The sequence below is a fragment of the Camarhynchus parvulus genome, chromosome Z (assembly GCF_901933205.1).
Source record: "Camarhynchus parvulus chromosome Z, STF_HiC, whole genome shotgun sequence".
In the NCBI taxonomy this organism is placed as follows: domain Eukaryota; kingdom Metazoa; phylum Chordata; class Aves; order Passeriformes; family Thraupidae; genus Camarhynchus; species Camarhynchus parvulus.
In genome coordinates, this window is record NC_044601.1 from 32,995,069 (window position 1) to 33,015,411 (window position 20,343).

The window sequence follows — 20,343 nt, forward strand, 5'->3', positions numbered from 1 at the left end:
TATTATATGAAATCTACTGTATATAATGTTTCATAAAAACAAGGCTACTTTCATATGTGAATTGTTGCCATTTTGGTTTTACTGTGTGTATGCATTCTTCATACTTCCTTCATCCTTACTAACTTGGAACGTAGGTTTTTCTTGTTGATCAGACCATTTATTTTTTTGTCAGTAATGAGAAACTGATGTTGTGTAGGAATAAAAAAAGGCTACATGACAGTTACTATGAAAGTGTCACATGTAATCCTGTTTCCTCTCAGCTATTATCTTACATATCTGTAATTTTATAAGAACTTCCTTGATAAATTAGTGCAAAGACTAAACAGTCATTTATGATTCAGGTCAGTAGAATCCAGGCATTTTCTGCTTTCTGTTTGGGGAATGTCGATATCTGCAGTAGTATGACTCAGCTGTGTGGGTGTTATGGCACACATCTGAGAAACTATTTAGTGGTCAAATCCTCCAGACCTGGTGCCTGTATTCATATGCTGGCCTGTTGTTTGTCATATCATGGTCTCTAAGCAGGAAGGAAATCCCTTGTTAGTCAGCGGCAGTAGACATCATGTGGAAAGTCAATTGAAGGTGAACTAACAATTACCTGTCTCAGAACAACTGTGATTCTTTGAAATTACTTCCAACACATTACATATATTTTTATATGCTTAATTGCAAAGTGCTCCCCCTGTGACATTCTGTACTCATGGCAAAACCAAGGGTGAGTTTACTTGCTCTATTCTACACTTTTCAGTAATGGAGAGTCACAGGAAAGCTGGGAGTATCCCAAGACTACAAGGTGCTGCCAGTCTACCTAATCTAAAACTACATGTGACATGTATGTTTATCAGGGATGTGTTTCTGAAGTTGAGCGGAAAGTTCACAGTTACTGCAGAATAGGAAGCACGTTCATTTCTTTATATTGCTGTATGCCGTATTTTCTATTTTGTTTGAGCTGTTTATGAGTTTAGTTGAGGTAGCTAATGTTACTAAGTTTATTTTCTCTTACTGAAGTTCTTCAGTTTACCTGATGGTCACTCTACCTGTGTCATGTCTTGAATGACCAGTAGACATCCTTTTTTACAGGCTTTGTCATCTTCTGTGCTAAGAGATTATTCTTTAAACAACTTATGCATGAAATTTATTTTGATTTGCTTGTTCACATTTGTCTTCTCTTCAGCTAGAAGTCTCTGCTCTTGTGATCTCAAATATAGGGATGTGTTTTTGTCTTATGTCTGGCTCTGTTGCTGGCATAACATAAACTGAGTTGGACCCTTCTATTTCTTTACTGTACTTAGAACTTTACTTTTCTGTAATATAATTAAGCATTGATATTACATTAGGATGTGACTTTTGGCATATGCTTGGGACGTGTTTTGTGTGCAGAATAGACCTGTATTTACAGAATAAGCAGCATGTTTCACATTAGAATAGAAACGTGAAGTAATCCTTTTTGAATTAATTGCGTGAACTACCTTATTATTTAGTAGCTCATAGTCCAGACTTTGATGTGCTATGGTAACTCAGTGAAATTCTCTTAACTAAAGTTGAATGCTGCTCATTACTTAGTCTTTTTATTTACTTCTAACAACATTAATCTTTATATATACGTGGTCTGCTCTTGTCTCTGTGTTGTACTCTGTCATTTAGTTTAGCTAATCTGTTTCTTTTATATATATCTTAAACTCCTTTTTTCTTTCACTATGCAGCTAATGATGGCACCCTGGTAAACCTGAATCACATCTAGAATTTAGGATTAATGAGTAGTAGTACAACAATTGTCTTAAATTTATATCTTGTTATTTGAACTGTGACAAAAATGTGGAATGTTAAAGCATAAAACCACTAGGCCTCTTGGCAAAGCTTTAAATATTTTTTTATCACTCATAGCAAATGAGCCTTATCATGTAGAATCATGTGGAGATTGACCTGTCTATATGTGTAATTTATTGTTCCTAAAGTTTGAGTGCATACAACTCAATTAAGCCTACAGGGCATTATTTGTCAAACATCATCTCTGCTTTAGTTATGTACAGTTTTGGCAGCTGTACATGAAAGTCATTCAGATAAATGTGATCATGTGTTTCTTATGCTACAAAATACTAATACTGCAGGAAACTTCACCCTTGTTAAAAAGTTGAAACTCAGTGTACAATCCCAAGTGATTACTAACTTTTTTCTATGCCATTTTTTCTGATGCTTCACAAGGACCTGTTAAAAGGATTAATTTCTTAAATTTGTTTAATAGATACACACAAGGCTGTTACAGGGGATTTGTCTTTTGCCTTTCATTCATTGTCAACTCTTATATCAGGTGATCCTTTCAAATTAATATCCTTGGGAAGTGATGATTCTAACATTGTCAAACTGCTTTTCATCCCCTTGAATTATGATTTTTTTATTATTTCATGATAGGAGCTGACTGTAATTCTTGAAACCAAGCTGTTTTATAATGCTCATTTTGTAACTTCCATTGCCGTGTGTAATAGTCTACTTGAATTGCACCATAGCTAATTCCAGAAGTTGCTTATCTTAGGAAAGTATTCTGCCTTGGAGTACTGCAAAAGCCATGCAAACAGTGCTCAAGATAGTGTTTGCTAGTCTCTGATAAATGGAACATTCATATAGGCAGTAACTGCTGGAAACTGCAGTTAACAATGACCCTGCCATCATGTTCAGGCAAACTATTTTTTATTTACCCAAGGCAAAGGCATATTTCTTTAAGAGAAAGGCTAGCTGTGTCAGCTAGCAAAATTGCAAGACTGTTTGGCAAATTGGTTGTGTTGACAGGGTTATAAGTTTCTGTCAGGAGCCGTGCCCTGTTGGAAATGAGAGTTGCCTTTCCATATAACTAAGATGAAGTAAATAGAGAAAGGGCAGATTTTTCTACTATTCCTCTGTCTCCTATGCCTTCTGTGGCAGATGGCAGGTATAATGGATACCTTGAGCTCTTTTAAGTCGCTGAAAGAGCTCTTGCAAACAGTAGTCAGTAGCCTCTTTTGGCACTGAAATTGATTCAGATAATCACTATTAATAATGATCTAAACCAGTAACCCAGGGGTTTTGTTTTAAAGCATCTGTTAGAATCTTGAAAAGCATTGCTAATTTTTTGTTCTTTTTTTAAAGACAATTGGATTTTCATTAGCTGTTAATCATAAAAGCAGGTCAATTTGCAGCTAAAATAACCTTTGTTTAATTATGTGTTTTGTTTGTTACCCAATGAGAGACTACTGGCTTGTATAATAATTGTCATGCTGATGTATACCAATATTTAATTGATTCTTTTGTTGAATGAAGTTATCTGAAGTTTATTTGTCAGACAGGAGAAAGGTAAGCTAGGTAGCACAATTTCTAAATTTAGAACTAGCTAGTTCACTAGGCAAAGTTCTAATTAATACATTGAAGTAATAATTTTTAATATCCTTCTAGATTTTACCCTTCATATTTTTAATTAACTTTAAATTACTATTTTTTCATATTACCCTTCAAGATTTTAAAAGGAAATAAGTCTTTTAAAGTCTTTCATGCATCATTTTCGTTTATATCTTGGTAGAATAGTTTTTTCCTCTTCTATTTCTGGCTAATGAAACGGAATGAACTGGTCATTGAATTAAATTAGCTGAAACATTAAAACAAAGAAAATATTTTTTAACATCTGCAAAAAAAGCTGTTGTCAAGACCTGATTTAACATTTCAACAAGTTGTACACCCAAGTGTCTGGCTAATGAATTGCTTTTGGCTGTCTTTGAAACTTTAGTAGCAACAATGTACTACTGGACTACTATTTGAGTATATTTTAAAATGGGTAGCTTGTGTTAACTCTTACATTACATATAATTAAAGCTGTAATATATAAATGTATTTCTAAAATTAAAATGCATTTTCCATCAAACTTTGAGATTGTGGTTAATAGGGATGAAGAGAACTTGAATTTGCAAAAGGTGAAAAGCAGTACTTTAGGCTGATTGTTTAAATTACTTTCTTATGTCAGAACACTGGTGATAAATTACATGCAGACCATGCCATGGTCGCACAGGCCTCTGGAGCCCTGCTACCTGTCATGTGTGCTGGCAGTATATGCATTTGTTTGTCAAACTGAAGAGTTTCCCACCTCTATTAAGCTGTTAGCTGCTACTTTACAGGAGAAAAGGGGCAATGGTGGTGGCCATTATTGCCAGTGGTGGTCTGAGAATGTCAAGACACAGTTTCTAGCTTTGAAATGTATCGCTTTAGAATGAGCAAAACTAATGACATCACTTTCCAGAGATGTTCTTTATGAGGTTAATTGGTACTTTCTTTTTCAGCTAATCTGCCTGTACCTACTATTGCTGCAATAGATGGAACTGCCTTAGGTGGTGGCCTAGAACTTGCGTTAGCCTGCGATATACGGGTGGCAGGTAGGTCTGAATACTGCTATGGAATGTAGGGTTATTAGTGTTATAGCTGGCTTGACTAATCTGTCTGTTGGCAGCAGTCTTATAAAACTTACTTGATATTTGACATTGTTTATAACCCATTATTTAAAAGGGCTTTAGCAGAAACCTGTCTAAGTACTTGCTAATGTTTCATTTATAACAACTTAACTCTGTTAGCTGGATTGGTTTTTTTAAACATTTATGTGATTCTTCTGACCCTAATTTTATCAGTCTTGCCAAAAGGGTCATGCAATTATTTTCTTCTTTTTTTTTTTTTATTCTTGTGCATTTGAAGTGCTCTGGATGGAGACTTGATTTTATCTAAACAGGGTGCAGGGAAAAAACAAAAGTTGCTAGTAAGTGTATTATTACATAAGAAATTAAATTATAAAAGTGACAACCACTCTTGAAAAGAGGAACCTTGAGCTAATGAACTGTCAGAACTGTAAAACCTATTGATGGAAAGTAAATAGATACTTCATTCTGAGCCAGTAAGTTAGGATTTACAATGTTGTTTGACTTTAGAGAATATTCTGTCACCTAAAGAATTCAACTAATCAGATACAGAATTCTACCCCATTCTAAGATGTTAAGCAATAACATCTATTTTCTTTTAGTACTTTCCATTTGAATGCAAGTCTCTGTTACTCACTGTTATTGCTTACTTGCTATATGAAAATGACTAAAGTACTGAATTTGCCTTGATGGAAGTAGTTGGATCTTTCACTAAAAGCAGATCAGTTGAATCTATTTGAAGTTTTTTTTAATAAACAAATTCTTTAAAAAGTGATTTATTTTTCTTTTTGAAGAAAACTTAATATGTTAGCAAACTTCTAGATCATCATTATGTATTTTCCATAGTTTTTTTTCCTTCTACATTAGAATAAGAACTTCTTTACATTCTATTTTTTAGCATCTTCTGCTAAAATGGGCTTAGTTGAAACAAAGTTGGCGATCATTCCAGGTGCAGGTATGAATGTTTTGCTTTTGCTACCACAGATAACTAAATAACATATGTACTTAGTGTTAGATTTTGAATTGTTTATGGTGCTTATTCTTATATTTCTTTTAAGTATTATAGCATGTGTTACACCTTATTGCTTGTATTATTTACCAAAATTAATTAAAAAGTGTATTTCTTATCTTCAGAGGCAGTCACCTCTATACTATGTTTTTAAGCAAAGTCTTCATTAACGAAGTCAACATTGAGTGATTCTGTAAATGACATTTAATGTCTTGATCTGAAGGCTGAATAATTTTACAAAGGACCAAGCAAGGAAGAAGGATTAGCTGTCAGTGTACAAAACCAATTATGTGAATTAAGATCCACTTTCACGTAACATTTGGTACTTTAGGATTCAAATTCTGTTTTCAAGCTGCTGTATATTGGTTGTAAAGAGTTTAAGAATTGGAAGTGTAGCTCTGGATAAATCTGTTACCTTGCCAAGATTTTTTGAGTCAAAAACTTCTTTTTTATTTCGAAGGCCAGTTGACCTGCTTTTCACATACTCAAGGTGAATGAAAGTTATGTAATAAATAATTTTCAAGGAGTTGTTACAAAACCTTATGTTTTTATTTTATGTATAAATCGTTGCTACTTGAATTAAGATATTTGCTGCTCTGAGGGCAGTAGCTGCGAAAAAAGTGCATCCCTGTGATTTTTTACCTTCATTTCTGGGAGTTCTTTGGAACTTTATACTGTTTCTTTGCTCCTGTTTTCTTTCTAATCAGTGGAACCTATTTTGAAAGCACTATATTCAGTTCTAGTGGATACCATTGAAGGTCACATAAAAAAAAACGGTAAAATCAACCATAATGGCAGTAGTGGTATGAACTTTGTATATAAAACTGTCCCATCCTATGACTAATCTGGACAATTATTGTACGATTTCGATTGCTGTATTATTTTGGTTATTGTTGAGATGTGATTTCAATCAACACTTTCTGTGGTCAGAGCTGCATTTTACATAAGGAAAACAGTTATGATTGATATCTGGTTTCTTTTTTGTGGAGGATAAAGATAATAATGCAGATGATTTTAAAGATGTATTTACTGGTAGTGGTGTTGTCATGAAATAATATGCCTTGGAAATAAGTCCCAGTAAGTAAAAAGACAGAAGTTTATGTTGTTTATCTTTGTTGTCAGTTTTTGCTCTTTGTTCTCCCACTCTCTCCTTTCCTAAGTAATTCTGTAGGACAATATTGGAAACATACTCTCAAGCTCAAGAAATTCAGCTCAAATTCTCCACATATTCTCTGTATTCAACTTTTTGAAGTTGTCTCATTTCTTTGTCTCCAGTTAATTATAGATGTTTCAAACTTCTGTGCTCTTACCTTAAAATGCTAGCTAACTGATTCATTATAAGTTTCATTCAGAATATTTTACTGCTATTCAAAGACTGAGGTTTGAAATATTTTTTCCCTAATCCTAAAATAATGATTCAGGTGTATGTCTTCAGGTGTATGTCCTTCAAAATGTCACAGATTTAATCTTGTTACATTGACTTTCCAACTTACAACATTTTGGGGTACATTCAATGATGATTTTTTTCCCCTATTCCTATCAGCCTTTCTGACAACTATTTTTGTTGAATATATTTGAGGTAATCACAACTTTTTCCCGATCAGCCTGTGCTTACACCAGTCCTGTTGAGCAATGACAGTGTTTCAGTCTTTTTTACTTCTTATCATCCAAATAGTAACTGATTGTGCCTTTTGTAAAAGGCACCAGAAAGAAAGTGAAGAATGAGTGAAGGAATTTTGGATATATCATTTAGGTAGAGAAGCCAGATATACACACTTGAACCATATGTTTCATGGGTTACTGGAATATTTTCTGAGAGTGTTTATTTCAAGCTGCTCTGAGCCACAACAGAACTGCAGAGTGGTGCTGAAGAGTAGTGAGCTGTAGCTCTTAAGAGGCCTACATAGATTTCTGCTGCCATCTAGTACACCTGAAATCTGCTGGCAAACTGAGTTCCTTCTTTGAACTAGGTCCCTGTACCGTGGCAAGCTACTGTTTTTATTCTTGTCTGTCAGCTGCCAGGTGTATGTGATAGATGTAACTTTAAGTAGGGTGATAATTAATATTATCACCCTATAGTTTGAAGCTATATGGAAAACATATTTACACTGTGAGGGTTTTAATTTTTAATACCCCAGTAATTTATAATGAAAGAGCTGTGTTAGAAGATTGTTACTAGAATTCAATAGAATTAAAATATAGATCCAGGGCATATCAGCTGTTAAGTTTTGGACCTTGTTGTATGTTATGGTTTATTCCATTCTTAATAAAATGTGGTTGTCAAAAGACACAGTAAGGTGCTGTCTATTGACAAACACAGATTTCCAAGGGGGAAGAAATTTTTCTTTTGAATATGCACAGATGTACTGCAACTTTCTAAAGGCTATGTTTGAGCAGGAGTTAGTTGAGTTAACCAAAATGAATTGTTCCTTTTAAGTCTGCTGAAGGTGTTGACCAAGTAGGCATTTATAGAGTATGCTGTATTATAGCAGGTTGAATCTCCTCAGAAAATTCATCCATGACAGACAACATAGCAAGACCAAGTGGGATGACAGCAGTGCCTCTTTTTATACAATAGCTATCTTCACAGACCTGCTGTTCACATTGTGAGGGAGCAGGATTATCCTTTTGTATTTGGAAATCTAAACCCAGTTTTTCTGTGCTGTGGGAAAAGCTTAAACTGCCAGAACATGAACTAGGAAAAGTAGAAAAACTTTCTGTTTTTTCTCTTGAGTACATCCCACTTTCTAGTAAGGAAGGAAAGATTCAAAGAATCTTGAAACTAGTTGAAATATGTAACAGAGAGAAAAGCTTGGTAACTTGGTGATGGGAAACTTACCTGAGAATTAATATTGAAGGTTTTTGTTTTCTAAGGAGAGTCTGCCAATCATCATTGTAAAAGTGGTCTTATGCCAGCACAAAAAATGTGTCATAGAATCATTTAGGTTGGAAACGATCTTTAGGCTTATGAAGTACAACTGTCAAATAAGCACTGCCAAATTCACCACTACACCATGTTGCTAAGTGCCACATCTACACCACTCAAGTGACTCAGGCACTTCCCTGGACAGCCTGTCCAGTGCTTGACAACCCTTCAGAGAAGAAATTTTTCCTGATATCCAGTGTAAACCTCCCGTGGTACAACTTGAAGCATTTGTTACTTTGTAAAAGAGATTGACCCCAACCTCCTTTCAGTTCATTGTAGAGAGTGATAAGGTCTCCCTTAAGCCTCATTTTCTCCAGGCTTAACAATCCTCAGCACTTCCTCGTGAGACTCGTGCTCCCTTCACTGGCTCTCATGCCCTTCTCTTGACATGCTCCATCACCTTAATATTTTTTCTGTAGGGATCCAGAGCTGGAGACATGATTCAAGGTGTGGCCTCACCAGTGCCAAGTTCAGGGTGACAATCACTGCCTTGGTACTACTGGCCACACTTTTGCTGCCACAGGCCAGGATGCCATTGGTCTTCTTGGCCACCTGGGCACAACTGGCTCATGTTCAGCTGCTGACAATCAGTAGCCCAGGTCCTTTTCTGTTAGGCAGCTTTCTAGCCACTCTGCCTCAAGCCTGAAGCATTGCAACGAGTTGTCTCCCAAGTGTCTTTTCTTTTTTTATGGAGTTCCAGCAAAACTTTCTGTTCAGTCAGGCTGGTTTTCCTTCCCACAGACTCTTCTTTTGCCACATAGGGATGATCTGCTCCTCTGGCTTTAGGATTTTCTTCTTGAAGAATGTCCAGCCTTCCTGAAACCCTTAGCCATTCTGGACTGCCTCCCAAGGGACCCTATCATAGTCTCCTAAACAAGCAGAAGTCTGTCTGCTATAAGTCTGAGGTGGCAAGTCTGCTAACTCCATTCCTTACTGCTCTGAGAACCGAAAACTATCATTTCATAGTTGCCTGTGCCCTAGATGGCCTCCGAGCAGCAAATCATCCTTCTCTGTTCATAAGTAGCAGTCGGGAACCTGGCCTCTTGGCTCACTCACCAATTCTGTCAGGAAATTATCTTCCATGTAGTCCAAGATGTCTTAGATTGTTTCTTCTGTGCTGTACTCTTTTCAGAGTGTGTATGGGTTTGTTCATCCTGTCTCTTCCTCAGATTTCTTCACTGTGAACTCAGTGTCTGTTAGCCTGTTGTGGTAGAATATGTGGTTTACAGAGTAGAGGTTGCAAAAACAAACAGTCCCCAGAATTTTATTAAAAATAGGTGGACAGATGAAGGAAAATTGTACTGGCCTCAGATGAAAAGGTTTTAGCATGAACTAACCTGTTCTTTGGCATGCAAGAAAGGGCATAGGAGGAAGTTGTTGTGTGTGTCTTAGCTGTGGAAAATGTTTCACCCAGAATACTCATTGCAGTGGACAGCAAGTAGTTTGTATGAGACAGAGTTTCATGAGAAACCACACTCCATTAGCTTTGCTGTTTAAGGAGATGCTTGTTATCAGTCAGAGTGACTTTTCTTGAAGCTATTCATTGCTGAAAGGAGTTACTATTTCTTGATCTTTTTGTTAAAAGCTGTTTAAACAACTTATTTTCTGTGTAATCAAAGTAGTGTGGGCAGAGTCTTTTTACACAAGAAAATTGTGTTCTTTCTCTTTGTTTTGTTTCCCAAACTGACATTAAAAAAAGTGCAAATATTTGTCATTAATTGAATGTAGGTTTTGATGTCTCTCATCTTGCAAAGGAAGTGTTTTTAATTGACAACTTTTTCCTCAGCCAAAAATTTTCTTTTGGAGCATTTTTTTTTTGTTTTGAAGTCCTTTGTTTTTCTGCTTTGTTACTTTTTAAAACTGTCTCAATTTGTGATGTAATTCGGTTGTTTATCTCTAGATTCTCACAGTGGATGTCATACTAAGCCTGCAATTGATAGATGATGCCTTTCAGGCGGGTCTGCTTTTGTTTATTAGAATTGTATTTATATACCACTCAGTATTAGATCTGTTTTGGTGAAGATAAAAGTACTTGCAAATAACATACATAAACTTCCTACTCTAATAACAGAACAAGATACATTGGTTTCACAAGGGGAAGTATTCTGTGATAGCAAGAAGTAGAAAAGACAGTCATATATATAAAATACAATTTGTCTTTTCTTTATGCAATTTACTTACACAAAAGATTTCGGTGTAAGCTGAATGATGTATTGGCATACATCAACAATTATGTTTCCATAAAAAAAAAAAGTGCCTTCATTGAAATTAATATGCTTGTGTAAGCAGGTAATTTGAGATTGCTAGATAAAAACTGGCTATTGGCCTGCATACTTACAGCTGTCACTCTTTTTTTTGGTTGTGTTTATAAAGGCATTTTAATTAGCAAGGCTTCATCCATTTCATCATAATTTTGCTTTTATTCTTCCATGCTCCTCCCAGAAATCCCACTACTTCGTTACCAAGCTGTCTTGCACTGTTTAATATTAAAATAAAAACCAAGCACATAGCCCTGGGATCGTGCTTTCCTTGAGAGCATTCAGACGAAAAGCATATTTTATGAAGAAGACGTTTATTAAAAAAAGGAAGGAAACAAAAAAACTCTACTAACTCGCTAAGAAGGTCTTTGTAAATAAGCTATATGTTCTTTCTATCTAAAAGTTGCTTTGAACCTTATTTTCCAAAGGTGAAACTGAAGCTTCAAAATGTAGGAGATAGGACTGGTTTTGTCTTTAAAATATAGAACAAGAGAGATTAAATTACAGCATTCCTCTGTTCTCCCCTTACTTTGGTAACAATATTGTTTTGGCTGTTTTTCTTGACTTCAAATTGTATTTGGAGACTTATAGAGCTTGCAGGTTATAAGACTATAAAATAAGAGATAGGGACACTGAAATGTTAGGCTTTTTTGCATAGGGAAAAAACCAGTGTAAGAATGAAAGTAAGTTTAGGTAATCATAGTATATTTTCCTTAATTTGTTGCATTTAAAAACATCCTTATTGTCTCTGTTGCAGTACTTACTTGAAAGCTAAAAAAAATAATTCTGTTTCAGATGAGAAAGATGTCAAGGGGGTTTCTGCATGGGAAAAACTCACACAGAACATGTTCTTGCTAACAGAAGTAGTTGTCCCATTCAGTCAAGTGTAAAGGTCAAATTGAATGTCAATTTCAAGTTGAAACCCAATGCGCATTACAATGAACTGCTAAGATATTATTTAGATTTTTATTTCAGTTTCATCAATAATAGGAATAGCATTTGATAAATGCTGAAAAATTAAAGTGTTACTATTTTTCGTGTATCAAGATTGAATTTTGGAGTACTGTTTTTGTTAAAATTTGTTGTTACAACCTGAACAATGTTATCAATTACTTTCCTAATTATCGTGGGTATATAAGGAAGCTTTCATGAGTTGGAAAATTGTTTTATGAGATTCATGGATTGCGCATTTTTGAATGACAGCCAGAAAAATGAAAAAGTGAAACAAGTTATTTGTTTTCTTCTGTCCTCCCTAAATAATGTAGACTGAAGCCCCATTCAGGTACTCTTTCACTGAGCATGGGTTGTACTGTCACATTTGTATCTTTTCCAGACCATCTCTGTACTGCAGGGAACTACACAGTAAAGCTTTGAAAACTAAGCAAACCCAAACTTTGCTTTTGCAGCTTGGTTTTTCTCACCACATATATTAAAATAGTATGCCACTGAATAGAAATTATGGTCTGGGCTGACTGTAACAATATGAATGAAATTCACACTAGGTTTCATAACATAGGTGCAAAGTAGGTTATATTCACTTGGGGTGCTCATATGAAGAGGACATAGAAAGAATAAAGTAAATAGAGAAAAGAATGATCTAAAATGCTGCTAGGTAAGGAACTTAATATTTTTTCAAAGCCAGTTAAAATATAAAAATTACCTGTGTACAGACTTGCAGGTAATCAGTTAAATGAGTTTTCTATTGACTCATACAAATCTATCAGAGTTCATGAATGCATTTGATGAAATAATTTGCCACTTGCATTAAGTTTGGACTTAATTTTAAAAGTTGTACAAAGCCTTTGTACAAGACCACCCTTTTTTACTTTGTAGAAGACCACGCTTTTGTTCCCCAAACATGTCCTAAAACCAGAACCTAGTGTCTGTCTCAAGCTCTCTTGTCTTCTGAAAATCATAATAGAAACTTCCAATGGCACACTTTCATGTGAAGTTTTTTTATTATTTTCTTTCACTATCTTATTTCTAAGCTTATGCAAAAACAAAAGGAAGACCCAAGTAAGTAATAGTAGCTGGTGTTTCTCAGGAAAAATGGGGCATGAGAAAAATAAAAATTTGCTGGATATGGAAGACAGAATTGCATGAAATTTTCTATTAAAAATTGATGGTTTGGTTGTTTGGTCTCTTTTTAAATTAAAAAAAATATTGCATTTTGGAAGTAAATATTGGACAAATTAAGGACTTGACTTCTTCTGGTGGCCTAGAGGCTAAACCAAAAATCTTCAGCTTAGATTTTTAGGCTCAGCCTCTTCTGTAGTCAGCATTTCTGAATTTTAAGGTTCTCTATCTTTTCTGACTATGTTTCTAAGTTCCTGTATAAAGAGCCTCATTGCTGCTTCAGCTTGTTGTCAGAGATTAAATATTGTCTCAATAGTGTCCTTTCTTTCTGCATCTGCACTAACTCACTCTATTTTACAAACTAAAGCAGCTTTTTCTCTGTTTTTCCTATCTCTACACTAGCAAAAGTGGTAAGGAGAAAGAACTCCTTAGGAGTTCAAAGAGAGGTAGAGGAAATGGGTAAGTGAAGTACAGAAAATTATTAACCTTAAAGAATCAATGAAGAATGAAGATGAAAATGCATAAGCAACTCAGTCTGGGTTTGGAATTAGTTTTCTAAAAACTTGAGGTGGTGGGGGAAAAAATCCAATTTTATCTTTTACTGTAGAATCAAACAGATTCTTTTCAGTATAGAATCAAGCAGATATATATTATTACCAAATTACCAGTATATATGCATGAAAAACATACCAGGGCAGTAGAATACAGCAAAATAAAAGGAGTAAAGATTATTCATCTAGGTAATTTTGGGAGGCTTAATGCCTATCCTGTCTCTCTGCATTGACAGCCCTAGAAACAGACTCTTTATTTTAGTTCTTGGTGTGTCATTAAATGAGATGTGTAAAAGCAGTGATGAAAATACTCCTTGTAGTATTAAGAAGCTGGTTAATCTGTACCATGATAGACACAATTGAGTACAAGATGCTGAAGATGGGATATTGGATGCAAACCGTGTAGCTTATCGTATTACATATCGCTTGGTCATTTTCAGTATTCTGTGACCAAATGTTCATTTTACTTGTGAGATAAAAAGTATGTGTAGTAGACTTGCATGATTTTTATGGGTGAGATAAGCAAACTTCATAAATTGGCATCAAACAGCTTATTAGCCACTTTTAAGTGGTTTGAAGTTACTCAGCTCCTGTGGTGCATCCCCCTGTCCCCATGCCTTCCCTTTATTATTTTTAAGTCTACAGCTGACAGCACCTAGTTACGTTACTGTACACATAGCTGGGATCATAGCCTACAAAGACCTTGTTCACAGGCACAGAGACAGAAGGTGTAGGAGAGAAAAAGCAGTAAAAAAATGTGCACACTGATCAGGAAGTTATTGGCAGAAAAAAAAAATGAGTTGGAGATACAAACATGAGGGTTTTCAAAGTTTTTAATAACTGAGGAGAAAGAAGTAAGATGCTCAAACTTTCCTATTGATACTCTTACATAACTGGTTTATTAAGAAGAAAGTTATTAGTATGGGGTTTCATTCTGTTTATTTTTTCCTCAGATGCTCCCACAGCATTTTTAAAATTTAAGTGATGGGTATGTCCTTCCAAAACTTAGTCACCAGTTTTCATGACATTATTTGCTCAAAGTTTCCATTGACATGAGTGCTTGCCACAGTAAAGCTTGCAAAAGCTATGATCGTCCTTTAGGATTTTTTCTGTAGCCATGAATCCAGAGGGAATCCAGAGGATAAAAGAAAACATTTTGAGGGGATTAAATGATCATGGATTTTTTTTCAGCCTTTTAAATTCTGGACCTCTTGTGTAAGTCATTGCACAAGTGACCCTCACTGCGCATGGCACACAGAGAACAGTTGTGGTTTTGTCGTTGGCATGTGTTAGTTAGAACTAACAGGGATTGCTGGGGGAAATTAATTGCATTGCATTACTTATGTCATGTTCAAGTCTGACTTAGGAAAGAATGTTCTGGGATTTTTACCAGTGCTGTAATAGTTTTCTTGCTGTATTTCAGTTTATGTTCTGCACTTTGCTGTATTAGTAAATGGAAAGCAATTTACAGAAAGAAACAGGCTTTGGAAAGATGAAAAGAGAGAAAATATCTTTTTACTTTGTGTTGTTATTAAGATTCCCCTCTTCAAAATATCTTCATCTCAATATAGATGTTACTGGAGGCGAAGGATTGGGAGTGGGGCTCTGGTGGACCAGCTGGAGTGTATAAATGGGGGCTAGTATAGACGCAACAATACTTGGTAAGTTCCTAAAAATTATGTTGACAGCTGTTGAGCTCATCTATGCTCAGTGTGTTTTTTGAAGAGGAGCCAAGGAATTTTTAATCAAGGAAGATTACTGAGCAGATTACTGTTGCTTAAAAATAGACTTACTTTTATTAGTAAAACTTTTTGTTTAAGCCTGAAGTGTTACATTTTTCACTGCAAATGCAAAAGCTGTTTTGATTTAAAACGGTATTAAATTATTATGAATGAGATAGAAAGAGATAATGAGATGGAAAGAAGATAATATTTATTCTGTTTAATCGAAATGTTGTATAGGAATGTCAGCATGAGTAATATAAATGCATTTTAACTTTAGAATTTAATGGATCTCGGACTGACATTTAAAGGGAGACAGGATTTTCAGTGACTTGTTAGATTGGAAAATGTCTGATTTAAAGAAAATTCTTTATGGAATGTTTTTGTGTGAAGTTATTTTGGTAATCTGCTCTCTTAGGACCAATTGCTAGTCTTTTCCCACACTAATGAAATTAGGTCACTAGTTTTTGGCACTCCTCCAAGTTGTGAGATTTATTTGGTGTTCAAGCACACTGTCTAGAAATAGTGATGCAATGTCATCAAGGCCACTTTTCATTTCGTGAACATCATTTTCAGTGCCCTGGAATTAATTTATTCACTGACCTGTTAATAACTGCAATCTGTCGCTGGCTTAACAGAGGCTGAAGAAGTGTCTGGAAATAGTCATGGTCACCCTACCAGGTGATCAGTTACAGGGTTGCTGTTCAATGTAACATTTTTTGGGTTTGATCATGCAGAAGAGTCTGACTGTTAATGAAAACAAACCAGCAACTTAATCAAAAGGAAAATACATGTAATTAGTAAATATGGGAGAGAAATTGAAGTAATGGGTTTACCCTGCATTAAACTACAGTGTATCTGAGAATGATTCTGGTTACCTTTGAAAAAGTACAGAAATTTAGCATCTGTAGATGATATATCATTCTTTGGAAAAGTGCATTGTAGCAGTGTTGTCAAATAAAAAGAAGCTTAGTAATTTGAGTTTGCTGGTGTTTCAGGTTTGTTCTCATCCCCATCTCTACAATGTTTTTGTTGAAATCAGGATTGTCTTTTGCCACAGGCATGGCAGGCGGTCGCTTGTGGCAGTGGATTACTCTGCAGAGCGAAATAGCTGTTAGCCCTTTTCTACCTCACATGAGCCAGAGCCCTGGAGAGACAAGCTTGATGCTGCCAGTGAGGGAGAAGGGTTCAATGGTCAGAAAACAGTTCTTACTGTGCAGTGACACAGCTGGCTAGCAATTCCTAGCAATGCTGCTGCTATCTTCAATTTTTCTGTTTCTGCTGTAGAGAAGCATCAAACCTAGTTCTGCAGGGATCCCCACCCCCCGCTGTGTGCATCCTAGCTCTGAGCCTTTTACCTTACTTTAGATCTGAGTATTTCTCCTGTTCCTCATTTACCATTCCCCATGGTACAAGCTGCACAGCATCCTGGCCCTTAATCCACCGTCTTGAAAAATTAAATTTTGCCTATAGCAGTAAGATGGCTCTAATTAAAGTATCAGGCATCATCACTGCAAGTAGTAAACCCTGCTCTTGGGGACAAGCTTTTCTAGACTTCTGCAAAACTGATCTTTGGGCACAGATTTAAGCTTAATAATGAAAAAGGTTTTTATAGCATTTTTTTGATTTTTTGTTTCTTTGGTTTATTTTGTTATGGGAGGGTTGTGGTTTTGAAGGATTTTGAGGTGTAATTTAATACAGCTGAGGACTTGTCAGTTAGGGTACTTCTACTGATATTTGAGATATTAAATTTCTGATGGAACATACAGGAGAGCATAGTGCTGATCTGCTATCACTGCCATTGCAAGTACAGAAAGAGTGGCCATTTTTTTGGTCTCAGGTTTCATAATCAGTAGTGGTTTTCTTTTGAAGGTTTACTTTCAGATGAAACTTGTGCCCTGAACTTCCATGGCTGAGCAATGATAGTTGACAATATGTCACTTCTTCATAGTGCCTTGGAAAGGTGGTGTAAGTGAATAGTTATTTTTATTTCTAATCTGATTTTCTCCAAGTCTTGCTTAACTGTCTTAACATATTTGAGGATGGAAAAACACTAGAGGTCTTTTTGAACAGTAATTTTATGTTAAAATGGAGTACCTTTTAAAATTCCAACTTTATATGTGTACCTGAACTCTGTTGAGGGGCCAAACATCTTGTTGTTATATCCATTGAAGGATTACCCTATACCTCTGTAGTGCTGGAAGAAAATTTATGAAATCCAATTTGAAGGCTAGTTGTTTTTCTGTAATTTAAGAGGAAATGCATCTTTTTAATTAAAAAGATGACAAAATGGGTGAAAAAATACCTTTCTCACTGGCTCCTGCTAAAGCCAGTAGTTTCACTGGAGACTTGTATAAAGGGCAGTAGCTATTGCATACTCCTCTGTTTTGTGATCTTTATCTCATCTATATGATTTCCTTGAATGGAACAAAGAAAGGTCTGGCTGCTTTGCATAATATCCAGTCTTTTAGTGTATGGAATACTAGCAAATTTTGATGGCTTGGTCCAATGCATCTTTTGATGTCTCCTTTGTTTATAGATTCTTTCACGTGAGAGTAAATTAAGCTGTTCTCTATTCCCTGCATCTGCTGACTGCTCCCCAAAGCCTTTGTAATAAAAAAGAGTAAAAACAAAGTAAATTATAAGTGATTCATTTTCTAATGTGATTAAATATAAAACAAAGACTGGAGATGAACAATGTGAAAGAACATTCTGATCTAGTAAATCACATAGATGCAGAACATACTTACTTGATTTTTTATGCTAAGTAGATCAAATGAAAATGATTTGGACGCATCTTCCTGTGTTTAAGACCTGTGTTTTTCTTGAAAACATACTATTGAAATCTTTTTAGTTGTATTAATTTTTAAATTACTTTTAGGAAAATTCTTTTGGTAGTTTATAATGTTCATATACTATTACATTATTAATACATAGTGTGCTCATGATTCACACGATTGTTTTTTGGAGGGAGGCGTTGTTTAGTTTTATATTTCAGCAAGAACTAGAGAAATATGTTAATGTTTCTAAACTCACAGTTGTTTTGGCATGTTGAAACTGGTATGTTTGGAAAATCCCTCAGCCTGAATTATTAGTCCACCTGTATTGTAAGACACATAAAAAAGAACATTTTAATCATCTAAACATATGTATGAATGTTGTTCTTGAAAATATCAATATGCTAAGGGTTTGGTGGTTTTTTTGTTGTTATTGTGACAGAACTTTTTTCATTGTGTTGAGCTTGGCATCTGCTTTATTGACTGTTTCAAATGTGTTTCTCTGACACTTTTGCCAAATGTCTGCATTCACTAAGACCATAAGCTAAATGCAGTTTTCCCTCTTCTGTCATAAGGTCGCTTTTTTCACCTTTTTTTACTGGGGGAAGTTCTCTGGAAAATCTCTCTCTTAACTGTTTTCTTGTAAAGAGTCAGCAGGTGATACTTCTCCCAGCAAAGCTGGAGTAAAAGTAAGTCTTGCGGAAAGCAGATGAATTAGAACGTATTAAAAATAGTGGAAGTTTTCATAGGTTTGAACATTTTATGTGTTGAATTTTCACTGTATGCTATAAGACTTTATTGTTGTAACTCTGCCTTCAAAATCATCAAGCCATTCTCAGTAGCTCTACATCTAAAATTTCAGTGAATTCACATGTCTTCTAAACAGAAGGAAAAATTAAAACATCTTTCAAGTTACTTCTTCTAGCCTATGTGAATTAGTGAGATGCTAGGTGGATATTAGTAGAATTAGAAAAAAAAATTCTGGTAAATTCATCTTAGATCACAGACTTCCCCACCATTTTTCTGTAGTGGAAGTCTGTCTCAGTGTAGCAATATACATGGGAGAAGTTGTCCTTTTAGAAAAGATCAATGAATGGTAGCTACTTTGATTGGACAGCTGATATTTTCTGTATAATTTCCTCTTTCTGGATGAATATTAGAGTGTTACCACACCTGGAGTCAAACACAGGCAAGCCAAAGTTAAAGCTTCTTTCTGTGTACCTGGTTGGACAATTCTCAATTCAGACATCTGGTAACTAGGTCAATCTAAATTGTCAGGACAATTGAGATTGAAAGGTACACAATTTCAAAAGGACCTAAGTGTTTCTGAGTTTTCATGCCTTGAAGCAGAAGCCAGCCTTTCCTTTCAGGCGGTTCCTAAAAGGTTGTTCTCACCAGCAGAACATAGCATGTGGAACTCAGTTCCCTAAACATGGAGTCCCTATGCCTTGGAGTATCTGGTTGGGCCTCTGGTTATTTCTGTGGTCTTGCTCTCCGTGCAGGAGCTTACAGATACTGTGACATCCAAAAGCACTTTTTAAAGCACTTTTAGGTGTATTAAGTTGAATCCCATGCATGATCTCAGTGTTACAAGGCTTCAAGCAGAGAAGGCTTTAAGGGGAGTTTCTTGTAAAATACAGAATGTAAGAGCAAATTGATTTTATGTTATTTCAAATGGATGTGTCTATGTGTGGATTTTATTTTTTTTCTTTCTATACATAAAAGGGATAGGCAGTATACAATTTTGTGCGTATGATTTGTTCTGATAAGAAACTCATGCAATTACAGAAGTATACCATAGGTCTGCACATAGCCACTGTAAATATGCCAGATAAAATCTGAGAGGAAAAAGTGTGCTTCAGAATAAATATTTAGTAAGTGTATGTTGCATGGCCATAGCCAGTTACTTAGTTTGAATTTTTGGTATGTAAAAGCTCACATAAAAGATTTTAACAACTCTTTTATACGTAATAAGCCATAAAAGTAGAGTAAATGTTCATATTTTTATTATTTTGTTTTCCATTTCAGTCTTCATTTTAGATAAAATTTAAAAAGGGTCAGAAAGAAAAGAGTTGATACAGAATTGGCCACTTCCAATATGGAAGAGAAATGTGATCATTTGAAGACCAAATGCTCTCTGCTATGATAATTCTGCCTGAAAATTAGCTGCCTGAAAAGCAGCTATTGATCTTTTATTGAAATTCCTAAGTGTGATGCTAGATTTGTGTACTAATTGCCATGAGTTTGAGCAAGGCAATATATAGCATATACTTTAAAGTTCTTTCGCCTTAGGAAATTAATAGACAGTTTTAACCCAGTTATATTGGGCCATCACTTCCTACAGGACTGAACCCATAGAAGTGAAAGATTTCTTACTGCTTCTCTAAGATTAGAAGCAGAAATGAGTGTCTGAATTTTGGTACTTAAGTTGCTCAAAAGGATGTTATGCCTAGCTGGCTTTATAACTACTACAGATGATGAAAAGTCTTCATGCTGAACACTTTAGAGGTGCCAGATTTCTGGATATCCATCTGTTCAACAGAATAGGAGGTCACCCAGAGCATAACACTGTTGCCATTAAAAAGCTTTCTTTTCTTCAGT

General features: G+C 35.3%; 1 protein-coding gene across 2 annotated transcripts in view; it reads left to right on the forward strand.

Annotated features, from left to right (window-relative positions):
• The window catches only part of AUH (AU RNA binding methylglutaconyl-CoA hydratase), a 112,745-nt gene that overhangs the window by 54,234 nt on the left and 38,168 nt on the right, over positions 1–20,343 (forward strand). The window contains exons 5-7 of one of the 2 annotated variants that reach the window (XM_030969000.1): positions 4,299–4,391; positions 5,323–5,379; positions 14,816–16,829. In XM_030969000.1, coding sequence (XP_030824860.1) covers positions 4,299–4,391; positions 5,323–5,379; positions 14,816–14,874 — 209 coding nt within the window. In that variant the 3' untranslated portion in view covers positions 14,875–16,829. Of the gene's footprint in view, positions 1–4,298; positions 4,392–5,322; positions 5,380–14,815; positions 16,830–20,343 lie in introns of those variants that run through there. The other variant, XM_030968999.1, reaches the window with a different exon arrangement.